General features: G+C 36.8%; 2 protein-coding genes across 2 annotated transcripts; one reads left to right on the top strand and one right to left on the bottom strand.

The window, feature by feature from the left end:
• Positions 1-395: 395 nt before the first annotated feature.
• On the bottom strand, positions 396-3,502 carry LOC136232385 (tetrahydroanabasine acetyltransferase). The gene is made up of 2 exons (XM_066021508.1): positions 2,534-3,502; positions 396-1,195 (listed from the first exon to the last, which is right to left on the bottom strand). The coding sequence occupies exons 1-2, from the start codon at positions 3,334-3,336 to the stop codon at positions 667-669; spliced, it is 1,332 nt and encodes a 443-aa protein (XP_065877580.1). The 5' UTR covers positions 3,337-3,502; the 3' UTR covers positions 396-666.
• A 5,632-nt stretch (positions 3,503-9,134) lies between these two features.
• LOC136232195 (uncharacterized protein At4g18490-like) lies at positions 9,135-26,003 on the top strand. The gene is made up of 17 exons (XM_066021240.1): positions 9,135-9,288; positions 9,785-9,893; positions 10,379-10,505; positions 10,768-10,956; positions 11,046-11,822; positions 12,188-12,370; positions 12,693-12,830; positions 12,990-13,109; positions 14,088-14,267; positions 14,454-14,633; positions 14,737-14,908; positions 15,054-15,121; positions 23,134-23,170; positions 23,290-23,445; positions 24,020-24,312; positions 24,408-24,560; positions 25,810-26,003. The coding sequence occupies exons 2-15, from the start codon at positions 9,830-9,832 to the stop codon at positions 24,182-24,184; spliced, it is 2,556 nt and encodes an 851-aa protein (XP_065877312.1). The 5' UTR covers positions 9,135-9,288; positions 9,785-9,829; the 3' UTR covers positions 24,185-24,312; positions 24,408-24,560; positions 25,810-26,003.
• Positions 26,004-26,475: the final 472 nt, after the last annotated feature.

Below are 26,475 nucleotides of genomic sequence, written 5' to 3'. Positions count from 1 at the left end.
CTAAACGGAACTCCGACGCCGTTGCCACCATGGGCGGAACGGACGAACTGTTCGTTCCACCGTGGTGGCAACGGCGTCGGCCAGGTGGAAAGCATGGCGCACTCGTTCCACCATCAGGTGGAACGAGTGGCGCTTCCACCTGATGATGGAAGGAGCGGCGCATCCGTTTAGGCTTATTCCTTAAAAAAAAAAATTCAAAATTTAAAAAACGAATTTTTAATTTAAATTTATATCGTAAAATTACTTCGTGTTCGAAATCATGGTCTTCGGGAATACTCAGGTCCATTTTCGTCAAATTCGGGTTTTTAGGCTTGGGAGAGAAAGAGAGAAAAAAAAATTGAGTTTTTGAAAAAAATAAAATGAGATGGGCATAAATGTCAAAAGGGTGCGGTGGATGGAAAAAAAGTTGCGGTATATAACAATACCCAAACTTTAATATGAAAATTATCCAAAATCAAGTTACGGATCAAGTTACAGATTTGAGTGACTATTTCTTCTTTTTACCTTGTTTTGCTCATTTTGATAGCCTACAAGGAGAAATTTCTCAGCCTATATTTATACCATAAATATAGCATAAACATATAGTCATTGGCTTTGTCTTATTCAGTTAATAACTTGCATAAGCTGAGCCAACCTTTTGCCCAGACAGTGGAACTTATAACATAACTAAAGAAATTCTTGGCTGCTAAATTTTTCCATCTCTTTTTTGAAAACACCAAGAGCAGTTTCCTCCAAGGTAATAAGCACCTTAAACCCATCTTTCTCCCCAGCATTAGCTGATGAATAAGGCAAGAAAAAGCAAGGCTCAACACTTCCAAGAAGTTTTCTTGACAGAGGTAAAACAGTAACTGGACCACCCCATCCAAAATCCACAGTTGAATGCCCTAAATGTCTCCAATCTGTGAACCCACTCACTCGGTTTCCTGCCGTTATGCCATCACCAAAATGCACGTCTTGGAAGTCGATAAATGAACGAACATATTCGTCGGAGGCATTCATTTTGCTCTTTTTAATCACCTCGGCTGTTTTCCAAATGGGTTGGTCTAGTAGTTCCTTGGCGAGAAGTTGTGCGTACATTGGAACACAACCATTTCCCCAATACCCGAAAGGTAATGCTGGCTTTAAAATTCTCCTTATGTTCATCGCATATGTAAATTTCACTATCTCATCACCATTGATTCCTGCTGCTTTCACCCTGTTAACATCAAATGATAAAGTTACAAACTGTTTCAACTTGAATACAATCTAATTATAATACATGTGTGAAGATGGACCTAAAAAGGGAAGCATTGTCTCGTATCTAAATGGTCACTAATTGATCAATGTGTGAAGTATGAATTGAGAAATAGATCTCTAATCTACCCGAAAATGCCACTCACTAATTAACAATGGCGGAGCCAGCTTTTGACTATTTGCTGCAAAAATAAGTCAAAGTTCAAGCCAAAACGGCATCGTTTTAAGTCGGATCGGTTATAATTTTATTTTATTTTTTGTTCTAACTAGGTCAAAAGGATAACGTTTTGGCCTAACTACACGGAAGAAAAAGGGCTCCAGTCTCTTTCTTCACCTATCGGGATGCAATTGATAAAATTGGAAGGTTGAAACAATGCGTAACCACCTCTTCAGGGTTGTAATCGAGCCGAGCCGAACTGAGCTGAAGTTTGGCATGCCCATGCTCAGTTCAACTGCTCGCGAGGAACTCGTTAATTCTGTTCATAAACTTTGCTCGCGAACAACTTATTAATTATGTTCATTTAGATTTTTTTAACTCAATTCTACGCTACATAGTTTTGAAATCTACAAAACTACGATGTTTTACCATTTTACTGTTATAAAAAATACTATTATTAAAAGAATAATTGAAGCAAGTTTGCTTACGAACGTGAGCTTTCGAACAGAATTTCTCCGTGCTCAAGCTTGGAGCGGAACACTAAACCGCTCATGAGAGGCTGGACTCATTTACAGCTTTACTGCCCAGGTGACTCTCAGGCATTCTGGTGCAACAGCAACTATGCCCTGTCAACCTCAAAGGTAGATTCTCTATTTCCCTTTCTCCATTCATATTTATCTATTTCTCTATCCTCATTTTCTATTTCTTCTCTAATCAATTGCTTTTGCTTTATTTTCTAACAAAAAGAAATGTTCACTGCTTTATTCTATTTCAGCTAGCATCTTTTTTTTTTTTTTTTTTAATCCAACATCTTTATTACTATTATAATTATATTTACCTCAAATTCATTTAAAAAAAAGAAAACAACCAAACAATCTATTAAAATAATAATCAGTCTCTAAATTTGTGAAATGAATAATTTATCTCCAAATTTAGAAAATCACTCTTAACTTCCCAAAATTTTGAAATACAATACGAAAACTATTGGATTTGGTTTTTCTATATTTTTAGATATTCTAACCCCATTTTTGGTGTGCATTCGGTCAATCTAGGATACTTGCCAAAATGTTTCCAATTTGATTAACTACAAAATTTCCAATTTTAAAAGTAAAAGATAAAGATAAAATTTCCAAGTTGACTTACTTAGCTCTCCACAAGAATGCACCCAAAGCCTCAAACGTGGTGAAATTAGAGCCACTCTTCTCAAGCAGCAAACTCTTGAACCGATCCAGCGACTCATCTTTCACATTAAAACATTCTCTAACCACCTTTCCTGCGTGTCCGTACGGTTCAGACCCTTTCTCTAACCGCAGAAACTCCTTCACAGCTCCCTCAAACCGGGGCGGCTCTCTCGGACTCAGCAAACTCGTCCTATCCCAAACAGGTTCAACCGAAATCCGGTCTGCCCCGCGAGCCAACTCGGCCATCACATTAAAAAACTGGGTAGCACCTAACCCATCACACAACGCGTGGTGAAGCGCAGCTCCTAAAGTATACCCACCGCACTCAAACGCCGTGATCTGAAGGATACACGGATTGATCAACCCGTCATCCTGGTTCGGGTCGGGCACCAACCGCTCCACGAAATCGTAATCCGGATCATCAAGGTAGTTGAGGGATTCAAGAGTACAGTTAACAGTTCCATTAATGAGAGGCACGCCTTTGTCTCCAGAGCAGAACACCTCAAGGCGGTTGTCAGTGTCCCGGCGGCGGAGAGTTCCGGCAAGTGGATAGTAGTGGACTAGAGCAGAGGAAAGAGCGGCGGCGATGACATTGGAGGGTTGCTGCTTATGGTCGGCGCCGTTGTTAAGATAAACGCGAAGGTAACGGAAGGTAACGTTCATGTTACGATCGGTATCGAGGTGAGAAAGAGGGAGAACATGGTCTTGATTGAATGGAGGAGATGAAGGAGAGATTAGAGTAGTTTCATTGATTTTGACTTCCATTTTTTGAATTGTGAATTGTGAATTGAAGGATGATGGATCTACAATTTGTAGATAGGGATTATTTGGAGTTGTTGGTGCTCACCAACCGTGTAGCGAGCCACCAACTACGCCGGGAGAAAGAGGAGCGGACCTGTTTTTTAGTCAAAGGTGGAGGCTGAGATGCAAAGTGACAAAGCCAGCGACTAATTATTGGAATTTAATACTAGTTTAGTTTAGTGTCTAAAAACTAAATAAAGGGATACTTTACCCATTTCAGATTTGGTATATACTATTAGGAAAATATATTCCTACCACCGTTTCGTATTACATGACTTTATATTTTTTTTGTTTTATATTACATGATATTTTGTATGATCAGTACACGTTAAGTTATCTTTTTTTCTGTTATAAAACACGGTTTTATGAAAATTAATTAGAATAATGGGTTTATTATAGAATAAATAAATATTAGAATCAATAAATAAGGGGCAACAATGTCTTTTTTACAATATCCTTAATTTCTATACAACTCTCTAAAAAGTCATGTAATATGAAACGGAGGAAGTATATTATTATTTTCGTATTGTAATTATGGTGATTGGAATAAATTAGGAAGGTTACAATTTATAGTCAAATTAAAAGGTAAATTTTATGTCGTATTTCACACTTTAGTGTACAACTATTAGAAAAATATGTTATATTTATTGTTTTCGTATTATAATTATGGTGATTGGAATAAATTAGAAAAATTACAATTCATAGTCAAATTAAAAGTAAATTTCATTCTCCATTTCACACTTTGGTATATAATTATTAGGAAAATATGTTATATTTATTGTTTTCATATTGTTATTATGGTGATTGCAATAAATTAAGAAGGTTACAATCCATAGTCAAATAGAGAGCTATTAGAGCAACTCTAGTGGTTGGAGGGTTGCACACCCTCCAACCACTCTACCTCACCAATTTCTAACAACTCTCTCAACAAAACAACTCCAAAAAAAAATCATCTCTAGTGGTTTGTCACAATCACGGGCCACACACGTCATATAATATTTAATTTTCATTACTTTTAATCAATTAACCTATTTTATAATAATAATAAAATTCATTAATGAATTAATATTAATTAAATAAAAATCTACCAATATTTAATATTAATTTACTTATATAATCTGAATAATTTATTTAATTGGATTTAAAAATTAATAGGTAAATATAATTTATTTTCTTTGAATTTTAATCGATTTTAGTAATTAACAAAAGTGCATTACATTAAGGAAACATACATTTGAAAAAAATGAACAAGGTAAATGCATTAAATTAAAAGGAAAACATGATTGAAAGAGTAAAATTTTCCGACGTTCAAGTAGTAATGTCGGTGATTCCGAAACGTTCCCAAATGTGCTCAACTAGATCCAATTTTAGTTAACTGTGCATGTTTCTATCGCGGATTTGTAAATCCCTTGCGAGATAAGCAGCAAAATCCGGAACAGGCCCATGTTGAATGTCATCAGAAACTATGGGCTCAGAAAATTCATCAGTTGGAAAGTTTCTTGAGTAAGTGTGCCTCTCATTTTCAACAATCATGTTATGTAATATTACACAAGCATCCATAATGTCGTGGAGTTTTTTTTTATGCCAAGTACGTGCTGGTCCACGTACTATTGCAAATCGGGTTTGAAGTACCCCGAATGCTCGTTCAACATCTTTCCGTTCGCTCTCATGCCTTTGTTTGTAACATATTCGTTTCGGGTCATTATTCGGGATAGATACCATCAGTTAGATAATAGCCCATATTATATGACTTGTTATTAACAGTAAACTGAACCGTTGGTGCTGTTCCTTTTAAATTATCTTGGAACAAATTGGATCTGCTCAAAACATTAAGGTCATTATTAGACCCAGCAATACCGAAATATGCGTGCCAAATCCAAAGGTCGACTGAAGCGACTGCTTCAAGCATGATTGTTGGATATCCATAATCTCATCGGGTATATTGCCCCTTCCATGCAACTGGACAATACTTCCATGCCCAATGCATGCAGTCAAGACTGCCAAGCATCCTAGGGAACCCATGATGTTCCTCGTGTATCTGAATTAAACGGTGTACATCGGCAGCATTAGGCCTCCTCATATACACAGGCCCATACACCTCGATAATAGCACGACAAAAATTTTCCACACATTCTAATGTTGTGCACTCACTAATTTTTATGTATTCATCAAAAGCATCAGCCGGAGATCTATACGCAAGTATGCGCATAGCTGCTGTACATTTTTGGAGTGGAGACAAGCCACTTCTTTTTGCCGCATCGACCATTTGTTGGAAATATGTTGTGTGATTTCCAAGGTCTTCCACTATACGTTGGAACAAATTTCGACTCATCCGAAACCGTCTGCGAAAAACTTCAGCTGAATAAACTGGTTCATCAGCAAAGTAGTCATTATACAGTAGTTCTGCAGCAGCTTCTCGATCACGTCTTATATATTCTCCTTCGAGGTTCAGAATTGTGGTCGGCTTGTTGTTGTACTTGTTGAAGTAAATAAAGATCAAGTTCATCATCCTTTTGAATCATTTCAATCGCATTTTGTATCATTGGTCGTATTCTGCACTACTATCAGAAGACATTTTGGTGAGATAGTAATGATATTTTAGATTATGAGTGTTTGTTACCTATTATATATATATATATATATATATATATATATATATATATATATATATATATAGAGAGAGAGGAAAGTTTGAAGTTAAACTACCAATAATGAGGAGTTTGAAGTTAAATTATCAATAATAGGGAGGTTGAATTCATACAAATAATTATGGAGAGTTTGAAGTCAAATTATCAATCATGTGGAGTTTGAATGAAGTCAAATTATAAATCATGGGGAGTTTGAAGTCATACGAATAATTATGGGTTAAATGAGATATTTTATAGTATAAATAAAATATTACCGTTATGTTACCGTTGATATCAAATTATGTATAAAAATAATTGAATTCAAAATATTACCGTTCTGTTTTATATATATACAGTAAAACCTCTATATAGGAATACACTTAGGACCGAACTATTTGTGTAACAATTGGGAGGTTATTACTAAATAGAGTTTGGTATAATAAAAATTTTCAACACATATAATTTTAAATTTTAAATAATACCACTTGAAATTGGTTAAGATTATCATAGACATACATGGTTTATATATAATGTATAACAATAGACATTAATGGAATAAATTAAATATTTAGAATTTCAATTTAGAGTTTAGGTTTTCAATATATAGATAATTGAAAGAGTTTTATGGGAAAAATATAAACATCAATGAGAATACTAAATATTTATAATTTCAAGTTGTAGTTTGGGTTTCCAACTCGTAAATAATTTCAATAGTTTTTTTTTTTTATATTTTATGATTTAGTTTGAATTCTTAATATATACATATAAATAATAATTATTACTATATGGAGACATAATTTCTAAAGGTGGGACTGGAAAAGTGTATAACAAATAACGTTTGGGAGGTTATTCCTATTTATAACTGGCCCAAATTGGGACCGGATTTTTTTTATAACAAAATAGAGGTTATTCCTATATAGAGTATTCCTATATAGAGGTTTTACTGTATATGAAACCTGAAAAACAATATATATAATATTAAATTGGTTCATCAACCAATTTTGAATATAGTATTAAATTGGTTCACAACCAATTTTCAATTAAAATATTAACAACATGTGCCACTGCAGGTTTGTCGGCCACTTTCTTTTCCTTTTCAAAGTTTAACGCGTCATTTTACAGAATTGATACCCACGCTCCTACTTTTTCCTTCACAGCACATGCAAGTGTATCACAATTCCAAATTTTGTTCTTAATATGATGAAGCATTTTTTTTCGAAGCAGGTCGCTCAGCGACCTGCTAGGATTTGGAGAGTCTCCAGCCTTCTCCTCTACTAGTTGGTGGAGACTCCCTGAAAATTACAAAGTGGTCCAAAATAGGACCACTAGAGTTGCTCTTATCAATTTGTTAATATAAATGAACTTATAGGTGATCTCTCAAATTTGGTGTATGGCCAGTTAAAATGATCGGTCAATGCCAGTCAACACGTCAAATCATCGTTTTTTCATCTCTCGCATTTAAAAATATGGACGCTTGAAATTGATATGTCTAAAATACCCTTATTTTTTTAATGGTATCAGTCTATCTCTTCCTTTTCTTCCCTTCCTTCCTTTTTGTCTCTATCTCTATCTCTCTCTCCAAATCTTTTTCTCTCATTTTCTTTCTCACTGTTATATATTTTTTAATCTTAATTAAAGAAGGGTAAATTATAAAAATGGGTCAAATGGGAGGCCCATTTACATTTTCAGACTCATTATCAACCAACTTACATACATAGACTATACCCTGGCTACTTTCCCAAAATGCCCTTCATATATATAAAAGAACTTACTCATTTTTTCACCCGCTAACTATCTAACATTCGCGAATTTGAAACGACGAGCATCTTCAACACCACCAATCTTTACATTTCTTCTTCCAGCGTCCTCCAAACCGATTCCAATGGCAAGAACCGGCAAGAAGGTATGTTATTTTGTGCTTTTTGATTAGGTTTTAATGCTTCTATTTCTATACTACAGTTTTTTACTTCTCCTGCGATTTACAAGTAGGGTTTACAAATTTATTGTGTTTTTTCGTTAGTTCATAGCTTCGTTTTGTAAGAATGATACTTAGAAATAGTTAAATCAGTTGTGGCGACTTAATTTTGCAAAATCGACCAATTCGCGAATATGAGTTTTCTTCGCAAAAATCTCAATCTACGAAGGAAAATCAAATTCGCGAAACATCCGAGGCATATGTATAAGTTTCGCATATGCTAATTCGCGATTAATCTTTTCAGTTCGCGAATGTCATATTCGCAAGGTTATTATTTACTTGACTAATTTCAACTACTTTGTGATGTTGAAGGATAATCATTCTAAGTCTAATTCCACAAAGAGGAAGAGGACAAATAAGAAGAGTACCAAAGACATCACTTTCAAGTACCCCTACACCTTGGATACAAGAGCTACTATCACAGTTCGTTCTGATGCTGAGGTGATGAAGAAAGTGAAACAAAAATTATCTACAATGCAATTGGACATGTTTCGGAAAACATACTTCAGAGATTGGGCATGATTGTTGTAAGAGGTTGATCTTTGACGCGATCAATGGATATCTCCTGGGGCCAAGGCTATAAGACTGGATTGTACATGGAATTGATTTTCTATGATGATTCCACATGAGTCCTAACTCCGAATGGTGGCCCGAGCTTCATAAATGCCACGCAGATGTGTTTATATTCATATGATATCATATATGTTTTTTTGACATTCTCAATAAGTTTATCTCCAAAATTTATGATCAAAAGTTCTTTACCGGTAAAAGGATATGATTTTATAGATCCTTATTAGCTTATTTTTGGTACTATAAAGTATTTCTTAGACTATCAATGAGCTAAATAGCTAGTTCTGTTGGTCAGGTTAATAAACCAGGTGACTTTATTTAAAAACAAAACATTCAGTCTATACTTTGGATGAATATATTTTTTCCAAAAGGATGAATAATATTTTTAATTGAAACTGAATTGATCATAACATTTTTTAGACTAATTAATTCCAAAAAAGAAGAAGCATATTATAACCAGTTATTTTTAATTAAAAAAAGAAAGTATAGTTTCAAAAAAAAGAAAAAAAAGAAAAGAAAGTACATATCATAACAAATATTGCGAAGAAAACCGCGCTTCCTACTTCCTGGCGCTAAACCAGAAAGGCACTGAAGAGAAACTAAAACCAGAGTGCTTCCTACTTCCTTTAAATAGGAACGTTTTTAAAATTAAAATCTAGCATTCAAAATATACAGCCGTCCTACCTGCGCTCGTCCTCGATTACTCCTCGGAAATTTAATCATAATCCCGCCGCTGCCGTTCAGGTACTACTCCAGCCTCCTCTCTCTCATTTTCTCGTTATTCTTCTCCTTTGCCTGAGTCAGTTGCCGCAATGGCCGTGACATCACAGCCGATACAGTTGCGATACGGCGGTGATAACGATTGAGGAGGGAAAAAAGGCCGATACATTATGTATCCGTCGATATTTAAAACCCTGAGCATTCCTGATAGCTATGGGATGAAGAGGTCTTGTGTTATTCTTTGTCTTCCAAACTTCTGATTTTCTTATATAATGGAACTTGAAATGCTAATCGCGAGAAAGAAAAGTCGCTATGAGGAATCTCATTGAGGTTATTGTGTGTACTGAATGTATAATCTGTAGAGGAATCTCAAAGGAATGTATCCTGATGAAACATGCTATGATACATTCCTTCATAATGTTAGTTTAAGATCTTTCACTTATTAATATCTTAGGTTGAGTTCCGGCCAATTAGTTCTAGTTAGATGTTTGGATCTAAGAGTCCTCTGCTTCTTTTGCAGTGGCAAACCACAAGAACACCTACTACTACAACTACTACTGCGCACATGGCAGAATCACGGAAGGAAACTCCCTCATCTGTTGATTCCAAAGAGAAGAAATCCTTGTTTGGTATTTTCTATATGCTACTAAATTTTTGATTTCTCAATATAGAGAAAATAACAGTGAAGCATGTACAAGATAGATCGTAGCTTGCATATCTTAGTTCATATATGAATTTTACTATTTTAGAAGTACTTGTGGATATTTAAGCATAGCAGCTTTCTTGAACGCTCTTGAAAAGATTGGCTATAATTACAGAGTGCTATTGTGCTTACAATTGACAATATTGAAAGAGTCTGGAGAGAAACTGATATACAGAATGACTTGAATTTGCTATGATTTCCTTAAAGACTTCACCATGGCAGAGTTTAAACTTAAAAGCCTCTAATCCAAAGGTCTGGAAACCTTTCAACTTCCTCTTAGAGGGCTAATGGTTAAAAATTTGTTCCTCTTAGCATCCAATCATGCAATTTTGCTGCATTGCTTATTTATTTATGTTTTTTTTGTATCATTTTGGACTTAGCTAGTGAATTCTTAAATTACCTTGAAAGCAGATGATGAAATTGGAAAGCAGTTTTTTGGCTCTTGGAAATTGCCTTCAGTTGCAGGAGATGATACAATGGATTTCAGTTTTGATTCAGTTTCAACTGGCAAGGAAAAATCATTCAAGTTTGGCAAATTGTAAGTGATAATTGGATCTTATCATCCAATATAAAATTTATGCTAGCTGCTAGCTACTGTGATTCTGAATGTCTTTGCACAGTACACACATTTTCTTTTGAACATGTCCGTTGATCATTGTGGTATATACCTCTTCTCTTTTCATTTTCTTCCGCTAAATAATTGCTTTTCAAGAGGGTAATAGCTTGGATCCAACTTCACGCATTATCTAGTTAAGATTTTTTAGATGTAGTTACTAAATTTGTATTGATATCTATTTCAGGGATCTGGATTTTGATGTAGATGGCGATTTTAACAAGTCGACGTCATTCAAAGGGGACATGCCTGATCTTGACTTCTCATCCCCGTCCAAAAAGACTGCAAAACCCAAGGAAAGTTCTAAAGGAGAATCTTCTGGTGGAAGTCATCAAGGAAAACATGACAACTTCAACTTCTCTTTTGATTTTAATGAGTGAGTGTAAGTACTTTTTGTGGCAATGAACTGTGTTAGTCAGACGTTCCCAAAATGACTTCTACGTTTGCTTCAACTATGATCACAAGGATGGATGACTTCAACTTTGGTTCACCCTCAAAAGAAGGAAAGAAAATTTCTGAGAAGAACTCAAACATCAAAGATGATGGTGCAGCTAGGATTGAACAGCAGGGCTCAAAACTTAATATGGCTGGTTATAGTGAGGCATTTGATGATTGCCAAACTGACAAGCTTCCAGCTTCAGATAATGCAACTGCTCCAACTATGGAGACTACTATAGATTGTTCAGGGACTCTTGATGCTTCAAATATTGGAGAGCTGGTTTTAACACATAAAGCACAAACTTCACCACAGAAATCGCACTCTGTTAGCCCCAAAGATGAAGATCAACAGATTTACTTAGAGGAGAAGGAAAAGTCCACAGAACCAGTTGCTCGAGATACCACTCAGGATTTACCTGCACAATCTTTTGATGGGAATAATTCAACTCAAGCGACTGAATCAGATACCGAAACTGATACCCCAGCACCAGAAGTAAACACCGAATCTGCTACAGAGCAAAGTGTAACTGACAGAAAGATAGATGTTTTGAGGTCTGATCCTGATAACTCACAGTTGAAGATTTCAGATCCACCACACAATAATGAATCAGGGAGCAAGGGGGCTGAAAGTGAAAAGGCAGATAGTGAAACCCTGGCTGGAAATATGATTGGGACTGCGCCGATGCAAGATGATTTAGATGGTGAAGTTACATCAGCTGCAACTCTATCACGAACAAGATCACATTCAGATGCCAGTAAGGATATTCAGAGGACAGCTTCGATACTTTTGGCCCCATTGAGTAGGTTAGACAATTTACAAAAGAAATATTTTAATTTGTTTCCAGCTGATTTAAATGTTAACTAGGGGGTAATAAAATAATGACATCTTTTTTACAATTCCAATTTGGTGGCTTTAGTCATATGTATATTATGATAGCTATAAGGGAATCTGAATTCCATCTGAAGCTCCAGAGTTGTGGGACGATTCTCTGAATTATAAATCAATTTGCATCTTCCTGATCTAATTTACCTTGATGCATGTATTATTTAATTAAACAAAGAACATAATATTGTCAATGAGTTTTGCTAAGATTTGCTGATGCAATCTCTCGTGCATTGCATTAGATGTTATTATCGTTTCTCATTTTGTGTTTGGATGCTTCATGCAGTGAACATGTAGTGGATAAAGTAATACCAATCAAGGAAAATGCACCAGAAGTTGGCAGTTCAAAACTTTCGCAGAGATCCAATGAGGCCGAAGCTCTGCTATGTCAACCATCATCTGTTGGTGGCGAAGTTTCCTCAGCTGTAAACAAAGGACTCGCTACTTCCTACCCTGCCAATGGGAAAAGGTGAGAAACAGTACTGGGTCACTTGTAGAAATTTAGAGATCTCAAGGACTTTGCCTGTTCTATTGCTTCTGAATTTGATAATTGTATATTTGGTTCTCCATGCTGATTCTTAATAATAAAAATAATATTTCTTAAAGGAAAGCACAACATTAAGTTTTTTGTTGCTTTAAAAATAGCAACCGAGCAGCCAGGAGGAAAATAGATTTCACAGTTTTGTGCATTCTTGGCCTTTTCTTTTTTGTTGATTTAAAAAGCTGTCACCTCTATTAAGTGCAATGTCTATCAGTATCAGTGACAAGCTTTTTCATTGTCTGGTCAACAGGGAAGGCATCTTTGTTAATGATGCAGAAACCCCAAAAAAATTGACCGGTGATTTGAAGTCGATGTCCAAGGAATTGGCAAAAGGAGAACCTGCTTTCCTGGGAAGCAAAAACAACGCTAAAGATCTGTGTAATATCAGGTAGGCATCTATAAGTGGAATTGTGATTATTACCATAAAGGCTCTTATTCTTCAAATTTGCTAGAATGTCTAGTCCAAGAGCAGGAACAGATCAATTAAATTTCATTCAAACAGTGAGTTGCTAGTGGAATTGTCAAATGACTGTATCCCTTTCAACAGGGAGGGCTTCAATGGTGACAGAATGAAAAGTATCTCCAGGCATCCTGATAAAGAAGCCACAAAAGGGGATTCCATTTTACTGGGAAATGGAATGAACAATAAAGATCTTAATAATTTTGAGTAAGGGATCTTCGTTTATGCCTGATAATTAGATAACTCTTTGATCTTGTTTGGAGTTGACTTTGGAAAAATTAGCATACAAAAATATTTTAAACCAGTGAGCTAGCATTTCACTTGTGCTGTCATTATACCAGAAGTGGTTATAGGGGTTTTTTTTTTTTTTTTAAAATCTGGGATCTTTTCAAGTGTAGACATGCTTTTGATCACTTATATAAGAATATTTTGGATGACTTAATGGCACTTTGATGTTGGTATATGGTTCAATGACTTGAGAAACAGTACTGGGTCACTTGTAGAAATTTAGAGATCTCAGGGACTTTGCCTGTTCTATTGCTTCTGAATTTGGTAATTGTATATTTGGTTCTCCATGCTGATTCTTAATAATAAAAATAATGTTTCTTAAAGGAAAGCACAACATTAAGTTTTTTGTTGCTTTGAAAATAGCAACCGAGCAGCCAGGAGGAAAATAGATTTCACAGATTTGTGCATTCTTGGCCTTTTCTTTTTTCTCAGAAACAATTTATGCATCTTCTCCATGATTCAATATTGTTCTTAATAAATACTCTTGAATTGTTTTATTGAAATTTGAGTATTGTCTCTTCATTAACTAAATATTTGTTGAGCTTTTTTACCATGTACCATTTGCATGTATTTAACCACAACCAAAGAGCGCATGTTAGTAGATTAAGTGTTTGTAATTTTCTGCTGGACTTCATTGTCTTAAAATATGCCTGCACATTTCAGGTCATAAATTCATTCTTTCATATGATTAAACTCAGATTTGTGCCTGTAGAGACTCTTTTCCAAGTTTTTGATATTTATTTATGTCATTATTTGTCGTTGCTGTTACCTGGCTTCTTTACTGCATTTGACATTCAACTAATTGCATATTCTGGAAACTGTATTCCACATCATGTGAGTTGTGGAAAACATTCTATTGCCGGTAAGAGCTAACGGTAACTGTTGATGTATTTGCAGTGGTAATATCAATCTTGCCAGCTCAACTCATAAAGCAACCAAGTCCAATACTCAGACGAGTGTAGATTCGACAACCGTGATTTCAAATATGATTTCAACTATGAACCTGAAGATTGGATCTTCTGAAGGGCTTAAAACCACAAGGAGAACACTTGATATATCTAGCTTGAAGATTTCAAGGTCAGCTGAGAATATGGTGCTTCATGTTTCTCAAATCCTTTGCAAATTTCCATGAAGATTATAGTCTTTATCTTTTTGATGACCAAATATCTTTTGCATATTCTAGAAACTGTATTTCACATCATGTGAGTGTGGAAAACATTTATTGTGGGTATGAGCAAAGGGAAACTGTTGGAATATTTGCAGTGGTAATGTCAATCCTGCCGGCTCAACTTATAACGCAACCAAATCCAATACCCATAGGAGGGTAGATTCCAAAACGGTGGTTTCAAGTACGATTTCAACTAGGAACGTGAAGATTGGATCTTCTGAAGGGCTTAAAACCGGGAATAGAACACCTGACCTCTCTAGCTTGAAGATCTCAAGGTCTGCTGATAATATGACGCTTCATTTTTCTCAAACCCTTTCTGAATTTCCTTGAAGATTATATTGCTTTATCTTTTTCATGGCCAAATATTTTTCAACCTAGGAGCATTGGAGTATCCAGAGATCCTTCTGATGCTACACTTGGAAGGGAATTAAGTTCCTTGAGAAAGTCAGAGAAAGACACAGAAGTACAAGGAAGTACAGCATCCAAGATTGTCCATTCGATTGAGAGAAAAACTTCACCAATCACTTGTTTGAAGCGAAAAACATCTGAGGTTTCTATTTCACTAAACAGCTTTCTTATTCTGAACCAATAATTCTCTGATATAATTTGGCCTTGGAGCAACTTTTAAATCTCTGCTCAAGAACTTTATAGAGGTATGGTAGTGTACAAAAGTACTTGACTATGAAATTTTTCAGACATCAAATGCCAATCAAGTGCTGTTGCATCCACAGAAACGTCTTTCTCAGTCACCGAGTGAAAGCAGGTACTTTCATTCATTTGTTTGCATATCTGTAGTAGCCTTGGATAATTTTCTGGGAATAAACATACTTCTTTCTTGTTACAGTAATAATTAGGTGTAGTTAGTAGTTAGCATTTAAGGAAGTAGTTGGGAATAAAGTAGTTGGGAATTAATTGCTTGGTTTGTATATAAATACTTGTAATACCTGATAGAAACTCTAATACCAAGATGAAAATAGAAAAGAGAAATGTTGATATATATTGATATATAAAAGATGGGGTGCCAGCCTAGCTGGGATGTCTGTCTAACTCTTTTCCCTCACACCAAGATTTCAATTAAAAATATTGATATATAAAAGATAAACAATGATAAACAATGGATAGAACGGATGTTCTAATCCCCCAGGAGAAACCTCCTCCCTCTCTACTAGGTAGAGCCACAGCAATGAGCAGCCAAACAACAATGTAAAACCTCCTTACCTTCTCCCTTCCCTAACCCTTCCTTATGTACTAATCACTCATACCCTAGACACATGTCCTAACATCTTATACCCAAAATACCCTTATCCCATACACCTCACCCCTTCCAGAATATTCCTACTACGGACTAGACTATTCTCTATCATTACCCACCCCTTCAAACAGTCTTGTCCTCAAGACTGGAGTCAAGAGGAATGTTTGTTGAATGTAGAACCCTCTTTTAATCTTCCATGCAATCAGCCATTGAAACACTGTTGTTCCTTGCAGTAATAAGGAAACAGAAACTTCCAGACTGTAAAAAAGCGATTCGGTCTGTTGCTTATTGACGACAACTAGAAGACCATCATCAACTAATTGCATAGTGTGAGTGAGTCTTACTGTTGCCGAAATGGAAGTATTAAGTGACAATCCACCCTGCTTTCTAATCCAGCATGTATACTCTTCTTCAACAACCTGGTGAGCTTGGTTAGCATCATCAAGAACCTGTGTACGGAAGAATTCAGTAATATTGCCAGTTCCTAAAGTATTTAGGACCGCCAAACCCTTATCTTCTGGAAGTCTAATTTCTTCATTAGAAATGATTCGTAATAAGATGGCTAGGCTATGAGTTGGAACATCCATAAGAGGAACTCTAGAATTCCGATTGATTCTTTGTCTTGGATGATTGATTCTCTGTCTTTGGTTATTTGGACAAAAAAATTCTAGAACATAGGTCAGATGCTTAGGAGAGGAAGCAACACTAATGAGATAATTTTTGGGCTGGGTTTGATTAGTGGTTCTTCTGGGTAGGCTGTTTTGATATGAGTCTGTAGAAATTTCATTCCACTTGAAAGAGAGTGAAAAAATGGTGAGACCTATAGATTCGTCATGCAACCTATGTGCTCCACTACTAACATTAATCAAAATCCCAGCTCCTACTTGACAATTAGAAATCAGGTTTTCCCACTTCTTCAAAATGAATTCATGGCTTACCCTTGTACCCACCAAAATTAAAACAGCTTTACCGTCAGATAGGTGGATGAGCCTTAAGCCCTCGTCTCTCATTGCCAGAATTGTCATCACCAAATCATTAAAATGGCCATCATCCTTTCCAATGCTCCTACCAGGAATGTAGCCCACGAGATAATCTCCTTCATCTATACCATCTTCCGAATTCTTTTGACGCAACTGGGGAACTCTCCAAATTGACTTGATACTCTGTTTTCCGTAACATAAAACAGAGTAAAATTGCCTTGGGTTGGTACTCTTGGATTGAGAGTCATCTACCCTCATTTTGAACCGAATAACTTGACCCGTATCGAAGATAGGTGGGTTGGTTTCTATGGGTCTCTTAAACGGTGCGTTTAGGCCTCCCAACTTAATTGTTAAATGATAACAAGTCCATATCACATTTGCCAAGTCACCTGTAAACCTTCTTTCTTCACAGGATGAAATCATATTCTCAATCTGCGTTATTGGTGTCCACCACCGCCTAAGAGGTTCATCAGAAACAATGGAGCGTACCTTTTCCTGTCGGTTTCCATTATCGTTGGCGTATCGTTGTTCACCCTTGTGAATCCAGTGAACTTCTCCCATCCCCTGTTTTTCTAACCGTATCATCTGTCGTCGCTCCGATTTTGGCTGCGTAGCGAGACTGACACTTTGATTCATACTTGCTGCTTCTGTCAAAGCGTCACCAACAATTTGAAGGGTCCCCTGTTTTGGGGGACCAAAAACAGAGGGATTTTGATATGCGAGAGCGTTATCTGGAGTGGCGATGCTTTTACACTGAAATTGCTCCACTTCCTTCTTTTGTGGGTTATCTTGACCCATGTTGTTAGAAGGCCCAGCCTATATAATTATAGGAATAGCTTGACCTAATAACTTTTGTTCTGCCTCTGGTGACATGTCAAACTTTTTGGCTGGGTGCTTTCTTGCAAATGTACCCCCTTGAAACCCTTCAAGAGGAAACTCTGTCTGGGATTGCCGGTATTGCCGTGAACAGTATTTCACATCTTTTCCTTCATCAGGATGAAGGGCAATAGGAGAGATATATTCATCCACAACCAAATCTTTCTTCTCCTGCGTGCTTGTCCGTAACACTAAGTGTCTAAACTCCCTCTGAAATTCAGTAAGGGATTCACTGAACTGCTTAACCTTCATTTCTAACTCATCCATGCTATCTTGCAACCCATCAATGCTATCTTGCCAACCATCTAATCTCTTGTCAAGGACGCTGAACCGAGTTTCTACCCATGTTTCCATTCTTGAGCCTTTTTCCATCCGGCAGGTCGGACCAATGATAGAAACTCTAATACCAAGATGAAAATAGAAAAGAGAAATGTTGATATATATTGATATATAAAAGATAAACAATGATAAACAATGGATAGAACGGATGTTCTAATCCCCCAGGAGAAACCTCCTCCCTCTCTACTAGGTAGAGCCACAGCAATGAGCAGCCAAACAACAATGTAAAACCTCCTTACCTTCTCCCTTCCCTAACCCTTCCTTATGTACTAATCACTCATACCCTAGACACATGTCCTAACATCTTATACCCAAAATACCCTTATCCCATACACCTCACCCCTTCCAGAATATTCCTACTACGGACTAGACTATTCTCTATCACTAGACTATTCTCTATCATTACCTTTGAGTTAATATAACAAAAAAAAACATTCTTTCAAATAACCCTTGTGTGGTTACATGGTATCAGAGCATTTTTGGCTTTAGTAAATCAGGTCTTTGAGTTTGAACTGGTTAACGGTGGTCCGGGTTGGAAGTCGAGTTTTCCAACATCTTCGTTTATCTCACCGCCCCCTCCATTAGATTCCCCTGCCGCCGATCTGCCGAGTCGCAACTTTCCGGCAGCCAGAAGAGTCGCGCGTAGGGCTCACGCGCCGCCTCGTCTTCCGACGCGCCGCCCACTCGCCGGCGCGTGAGGGCACGTGGCTGCTCCGTTCGCCGCCGTTCTTCCTCTCCCATCGTCGCCTCTGAAATTCCAGTCAGTCTGTGTGGTCAGTTTCTGGTTGTGGTAATTCCGGTCAGTCTCCTTCCTTGTGGTAACTCCGGCTTGTGTTCGGTTAGACCCATATTTCTGATCTGATATATTTTCTTTTCAATTAAGGTTGACAATATTTGCTCTACTTGATCTTTATCTTGGTTAACAGTAGTGCATTTACTGTTAATTGAATTTTTGTGGTAATTGTCATTTGCTTGGATTGACAATGACTGAGGAAAATAATAAGAAAGTTATGACTGAAATTACTGTTGGTACCACTCGAATTACGGATAGAAAATTGACTGGAGTTAAGGATTACACTCAGTGGAAACGTACTATTACTCGGTACATTAATAGTGTCGATTTGGGGGATCATTTGAGTAATAATCCTCCACCTAGAGATGAGCAGGGAAGTAGGAAGAAATGGATGATGGTTGACTATAAACTTTTTAATCTGATTCAGAATACTTTGGACTCTACTATTGATGACATTGTGACTCATTGTGATACTGTCAAAGAAATGTGGGAATACTTAGAGTCTATGTATGCTAGTAAACAAGACTTGACTCATATTCATAACTTGCTGTCTTCATATTATCGTCCTCAGAGAAAGGGTCGCACCTTCTTTCAGTATTATAATGAATGTAAGCAGATTTGTGAGGAGAAGCGAACTCGTTTTCCTATGACAGCCGATGTTAAGCAGATGCAAGAAGATGATGATCGTATATTTGTTCTTGGATTTCTGGAGGGTCTTGGTCCTGAATTTGAGATGGCACGCAGCCAGATATTGACCAGTGGGACACTTCCCTCCTTTGCTGACCTCTATGGTCGACTTCTTCCCGTGTGTAGGGATATTGAAAAGACGTCTGATGTGGTGTCTCAAGAGACAATGGCTCTGGTGAGCAATGCGACACATGGAGTTCAAAGTGGTCCTCAGAATTCCACTACTCACCGTATCTCTCAAAGTGGTCCTCAAGTATGCCATCATTGCGGCAAAGAAGGACACATTAAGAAGAATTGTTGGAAGCTTCATGGTCGGCCTCAGAAAAGTAACAATCGGAAGTTTGCTCACATTGCTGCTGGTGATGGTATTCTACCATCCCCTCAATCTTCGTCTTCTACTCCTATTGTCACTATCTCTGTTGATGAATATGCTCGACTTCAGCAGCTGTCTCTTGATCATGGTGCCTCCCAGTCCATTACTACTGCGTTGGCTGATACAGGTAATCGGGCTGCTTGTCTCTCCATCTCATCCCGTAGTTGGGTTATTGATTCTGGTGCTACCGATCACATGACTGGTAACACAGGTATTCTTTCTTCTTTTGATACTAATGTCAATCTGCCATCTGTTACTTTAGCTAATGGAGCCACCGCTCCTGTAAATGGTCATGGAACTGCTCAACCTACCTCCAAAATCTCTTTATCCTCTGTTTTATGTCTTTCTCAATTCCCTTTTAATCTGTTATCTGTTAGTCAACTCACCAAAGCCCTTAATTGTTGTGTTGTTTTCTTTCCAAATTATTGCCTTTTTCAGGATCTTGGGACGAAACAGAATATTGGTAGAGGGAAACTGGTGAATGGGTTGTATGTTCTTGACTCCACTGAAGCGGTGCCAAGACCAATTGCCTGTACAAGCTCCTCTTTGTTGCAGCTTCATTGTCAGTTTGGTCATCCATCTCTTCCTGTCTTGCAGAAAATGTGTCCGAGTCTTCCAAGGAACTCTATTTTGGAGTGTGAAGCATGTCAGTTTGCTAAACACCATCGAGTCCCATATTCTCCTCGAATAAATAAACGTGTTGAGTCTGTCTTTGATTTAGTTCACACTGATGTGTGGGGTCCTTGCCCTATTGTTTCTAAACTTGGTTATCGTTATTTTGTGACTTTTGTGGATGATTTTTCTCGAGTTACATGGCTTTATCATTTGAAGCACCGTTCAGATTTATTTACTGTTTTTTGTGCTTTTCATGCTGAGATTAAAACTCAATTTAATAAAAATATCTGTATTTTGCGAAGTGACAATGCCAAAGAATACTTATCCAGTACTTTTCAGTCGTATCTTTCACAACATGGTATTATTCATCAAACGTCATGTGTTGTTACCCCACAACAGAATGGTGTAGCTGAAAGGAAGAATCGTCATTTACTTGAAGTCACTCCGGCTATCATGTTCCAAATGCAAGTCCCGAAAGTTTTTTGGGCAGATGCTGTTTCCACTGCCTGTTACCTCATCAATCGTATGCCTTCCGCTGTTCTGCAGGGTCAGATTCCATACTCTATCCTGTTTCCTTCTCAATCTTTATTTTCTCTTGCCCCTCGTATTTTTGGGTGTACTTGTTTTGTACACGATATTCGTCCTCAACTCCAAACTTGACCCCAAATCTCTCAAGTGTGTCTTTTTGGGATATTCTCGAAGTCAGAAAGGGTACCGTTGTTACTCTCAATCCTTGGGGCGCTATCTTGTGTCAGCCGATGTCACGTTCTTTGAGAATACGCCTTTCTTCCGTCCATCTTCCCCTTCACCCTCTTTTCCTGCTGATACATCTGATGATGATTTTTTGATCTATACTGTAAGTGAACAGGTTGTCTCTCGTCCTCCTATTCGTCATGTTTATTCTAGGCGTGTACGGCCTGCGGTTATGGCACCTGCTCCAGGACCAGTCACCAATGATACCTCATCTGTTTCGGCTCCAGATCCTCCACCTTCATGTGAACCTAGTCTTGATCTCCCTATTGCCCTTCGGAAAGGTACAAGGTCTTGCACTTACCCTATCTCCTCCTTTGTTTCTTATAATGCCTTATCACCCTGTTCCAAGTGTTTTGTAGTTACCTTAGATTCCATTACGGTTCCAAAATCCGTTTCAGAGGCTATGGCTCATCCTGATTGGCTAAAGGCAATGAAAGAAGAACTGAAAGCACTCGAACAAAATCACACTTGGGACCTTGTGGACTTACCAACAGATAGGAAGAAAATTGGTGCTCGGTGGATCTGGACTGTTAAAATGAATCCTGATGGTACTGTTGCTCGGGTGAAGGCTCGCTTGGTTGCTAAAGGCTATGCTCAGACTTATGGTATTGATTACTTCGATACTTTCTCTCCTGTTGCCAAACTCACTTCTGTCCGTCTGTTCATTTCTTTAGCTGCCACTTACAATTGGGAGCTTCATCAACTGGACGTTAAAAATGCTTTCTTGCATGGTGACCTGAATGAAGAGGTTTATATGGAGCAACCTCCTGGATTTGTTGCTCAGGGGGAGTCTGGAAAGGTGTGCAGATTAAGAAAGTCTCTGTATGGCTTGAAGCAATCTCCCCGTGCATGGTTTGGTAAATTCAGTGCCGCAGTAATGGAATTCGGCTTACATAGAAGTGCTTATGATCCCTCTGTTTTCTACTTCAGTTCTAGCTCTGGATGCATTCTACTGGTTGTGTATGTTGATGATATCATAATTACAGGAAGTGATGTTGCTCGGATTAAGGAGTTGAAGGAGTTCCTTGGTACTCGCTTCCAGACAAAGGATCTTGGTCCTTTGAAATACTTCTTGGGAATAGAGGTATCTCGCAGTAGGAAAGGGATTTGTTTAAATCAGAGAAAATATTGTTTAGATATGTTGAAAGATGCAGGTCTAGTCGAGGGAAAGACTTGTGATGCTCCAATGGTGCCCAATGTGAAGTTGAAGTCTGATGATGGTGATCTTCTCAAAGAACCTGAGAAATACAGGAGAATTGTTGGCAAACTGAATTATCTCACAATTACTCGTCCTGACATTTCATTTCCTGTGAGTGTGGTAAGTCAATTCATGTCCTCACCTAGGACAACGCATTGGGATGCAGTTACTCACATCCTGAGGTATCTAAAGGGAGCTCGTGGACGAGGCTTGTTATATGAAAATCATGGACATCACATCGCAGAAGGCTTCACCGATGCAGACTATGCTGGAGATCTGTCAGACAGACGCTCTACTACTGGGTACTGTGTATTTGTTGGGGGAAATCTTGTTTCATGGAAGAGTAAGAAGCAAAGTGTAGTTTCTAGATCCAGTGCAGAATCTGAATACCGAGCTATGGCATAGGCTACATGTGAACTTGTGTGGTTACGTCGTCTACTTGGCGAAATTGGGTTTGACCAGATAAAACCAATGAAGTTATATTGTGATAATAAAGCAGCTATCTATATTGCAAATAACTATGTGTTTAATGAAAGAACAAAACATATAGAAGTTGACTGTCATTTTACTCGAGAGAAGTTAGAGGATGGTACAATCACAACTCCACATGTCAGAACCGGAAGTCAATTAGCAGATGTATTCATCAAGGCTTTACCAGGAACTCGAGTCAATTATATTTGTAACAAGCTGGGCATGATAAATATCTATGCTCCAGCTTGAGGGGGAGTGTTACAGTAATAATTAGGTGTAGTTAGTAGTTAGCATTTAAGGAAGTAGTTGGGAATAAAGTAGTTGGGAATTAATTGCTTGGTTTGTATATAAATACTTGTAATACCTTTGAGTTAATATAACAAAAAAAAAACACTCTTTCAAATAACCCTTGTGTGGTTACATTTCTGATACTTGCAGAAATGTGAAGGAACCTTTGGAAAGAACAGAAGTACAGGTATTACAAGGACAGTGCTTTGTGTATCAGTGATGTAACAGTTAGATTTTATATGGAAAAATGCTGCCTTAATAGTTAATATTACTAACTTGTTTTCTCTTAATATTTTCTTTCACTAGTGTAATCAACCAGAGAATGACACTCAGACAATGCTATATAACCAACCTACGTCTGGGCTTAAAATACCTAATGCAAAAGAAGACAGCACCTTTTTGACCATGGAGAATGATCAAAATGTTGAAAAAGCTGAAGGATATGCAAAAGATCTTGATGATGTAAGTGAAAACTGTTATATTGTTTGGTATATAGTGGTTTCTATATATGCTGTTTTCTCCATGATTTTTCAACCTTTATTGCAATGGATTGGGAAATCTGTCCATTGAGTTGGATATTTTATAAGAAATCATAAAGCAAAGACGGGATTACAATAACAAAACTTCATACAAAATTCAAGTCAGTATGCTGATCTTTTACTTGATTTTGGAGTCTTAGAATTAAATCATATGTATTTGTTGGAAGTCCTACGCAAATTTGTTCGGAATCTTGTCTGCTCCAGAATTTTTCTTTTCATGTATTCTTTCCACAAACATTACAATTTGGTGATCCTTGAGTCGTTTTTATTGACCGCGCATAGATCAAGGAGGAAAACAACTTTGTTTCCCTTTTTCCAGTTTACTACACATTCTCCAATTGTCAGTTTCAAATATTGCCAAGGAATATCAATTCCTTAGATCTATAGCTTCCTATACCTTTTATGTATTTCTGTTTTGAAGTTCTGAAATATATGTTTTCCTCATTCAGAATAACTATAATATATTTTCGAACTAGAGTTAATGCATCTTGTTACAGATGTGCAACATGCTGAAGAAGAAATATGAGGAAGCCAAAGGATTACTGGTTCGAGCTATTGTGAACAATAACTATTTACTGATACTTAAGGGTGATGCGAAGATATCCTTGTATTATGTTTTTATTGTTATTCTTTTTTCTTCTTGTTCTGACTTTCTATTTTAGTTAATATGGAATTTCTGTATTCCTTCACAATTGAAAACTTTCGAGGGGTCCAGAACCAGAAAATTGCTGCTAAACTGGATTCTAATTAGCTCCTGATTCAGAATTTCAAATGGTAGGAACAACAAAAGGTACTTCCTCTGCTTGTAACTTTCTTCTGGTCCATCTATAAGCTCCTTTTCTGTTTCTTCTAATTCTAGAAACTTTATGTGGTTGCAAATATCAGGACTGGATGCATGGTTCTCCTCTTTCCTGGTACTGTTTGGAATGTAAGAGTCTGTTTTTCATAGTTGGCATTCCAAATCACAGGTTGAACTGTCTAGAGGATTTGCCAAAGCTACATTTTAAATTCTTCACCGTGCTAAGGCTAACAGAGCAGGTTAAAGCCTGAATTAGTTCTTTTTATGGTAACATTAACTTCAGTGATTTAGATTTTATAATCCCTCCACCAGGTTGAAATGAATTGATAGATGAATACTGTTGATATACTTCAAAATCTGCAAAATCAGGTGTCAAAGTAATGAAAACTTTCACACCTTCAGATTTTGTTTGGAATAGATAAAAAGGGCGGCACGGTGCACTACGCGTAAATAAATAAGTTCAATTGTAGTGTTCTATATGAATAATTGATTTATTTATTTTGTTGAGTTTCTAAAACAAGTATTTCGTATGGGTCAAATTTGACCCTAACGTTTTTGAGAAGCGCAGAGTTGACTCTAACCTACGAAATAATCTAAATTTAGTCTTAATGTTTCTAAGTAAGATCAATGGTATCCCTACATTACCGAAAATTTGAAAAAGTTGGCTTGACTGTTATTTAACTGTCACATTGAACCTTCCGAATATTAATTTAAGATATTTAGTATGATACTAACAAAGTTACAAAACAACTTGTTAAAATGCTACTAATAATAGTTGTTAAATCGAGATTGGACTAGTGACTCGAAATCCTCATTTTGTGAATTGGGACTCGTGAATCGAACCGAATAGTAAGAATCGGATCAAATTCAAAGTATTATAAAAATAAAATATTAACCATGTTTAACTTTGAATATTAGTCTAAATATTTTTAAGTTGCTCTGTTTTTCATAGTTGCCATTCCACACTTGAAATTTAAATCTAATGCAATTCTAATAAAACTAATTGACAAAGCATTCTTCATCATCAAAACAATCAGAAAAAGAAAGAAAGAATGAGTTAGCTGGGAAGGGAGGGTGACTAGTTACAGAGAACGAAAAGAAACAGAGAAGGAAAGAAATAGGGAACGAAAAGAAACAGAGAAGGAAAGAAAGAGTTTGGAATTTGTAGTGTCTCCTAGTTGCAAAATAATAGAAAGAATCTTCTAGTTTTCTTGATGTCTTTTTAATTAGTTCTACATTTTCAAGTCATATCATAGATACCACTTGAAATCATACAGAATCGACTCGAATGGGTACGAGTTGAATAACGACTCTTACAATTCTAACAACAGCGCAACTAACTAAGTCTGCTGCATATAAATTAATCACAAAATATACAGGACATGATTGACTACAAAAGCGAGCTAACACTTGTAAATTATGATGTTTTTTTTACTTGGGAAGTTTGCAGCTGCTATTTAATTTCCTGATATAATTTCTTCATTCCAGGAATATGATGAATGACTGCATGAATTTATGTCTTCTCTCAAGCAGAATTATGGTAATAGGGCCCTCATTCAGGTAGTTAACCATGTATCAAGACACTCATGATTTTGTTACTACTGTATTCTATACGTTTATTTGTTTGTTTTACCTGAAACCTCTTTTTATGAGTTGCCTTGTAAGTTTTAAATGGGATTTTAATCTAGGGTAAAAACTCCTTAGTTCTAATTGTATATTTAGTGATGTGATAGTAATACAGTTTGAGTTGAGTTTGATGAGATTTCTGAAATAAAACAAAAAAGATCAAGAAGCAGTCGTGGATAATGGTGCAACCGAGCTGAACCGAGACCGAACAGGGGCGGGCTCGACTCGGCTCGAGACTCGACTCGGCTCGAGAAGTTCGAAGATCTTTTAGAGCTTGGCTCGAGCTCGATATAGGTTCAGCTTGAAGCTCGTCGGAGCGGCTCATTTTGAACTTTTTTTTAAACAGTTTTGAATATATTTAATTGTACCTGATTAACATTTTATTATTTATAAAAACAGTGTTTTAATGAAGGAATATCAAATTTAAACTCCAAATATAACATACAATCTACAACAAATTTTAACAAAGTAATAAGATTAAATAAATATATAGAATCTAACAAATTTAAATTTAACATGTAGTCTACA

Source organism: Euphorbia lathyris, chromosome 6 (assembly GCF_963576675.1).
Source record: "Euphorbia lathyris chromosome 6, ddEupLath1.1, whole genome shotgun sequence".
Taxonomy (NCBI): domain Eukaryota; kingdom Viridiplantae; phylum Streptophyta; class Magnoliopsida; order Malpighiales; family Euphorbiaceae; genus Euphorbia; species Euphorbia lathyris.
This window is presented reverse-complemented; position numbering and strand designations above follow the sequence as displayed.

Excerpts from the sequence above, each read along its gene's own strand:
- LOC136232385 (XM_066021508.1), bottom strand. The coding sequence starts at position 3,336 with ATGGAAGTCAAAATCAATGAAACTACTCTAATCTCTCCTTCATCTCCT. Across the intron at positions 1,196-2,533 it reads GCATTCTTGTGGAGAGCTAA|GGTGAAAGCAGCAGGAATCA; the intron begins GTAAGTCAACTT and ends TGATGTTAACAG.
- LOC136232195 (XM_066021240.1), top strand. The coding sequence starts at position 9,830 with ATGGCAGAATCACGGAAGGAAACTCCCTCATCTGTTGATTCCAAAGAG. Across the intron at positions 10,957-11,045 it reads TTCTCTTTTGATTTTAATGA|GATGGATGACTTCAACTTTG; the intron begins GTGAGTGTAAGT and ends TATGATCACAAG. Across the intron at positions 11,823-12,187 it reads CTTTTGGCCCCATTGAGTAG|TGAACATGTAGTGGATAAAG; the intron begins GTTAGACAATTT and ends TGCTTCATGCAG.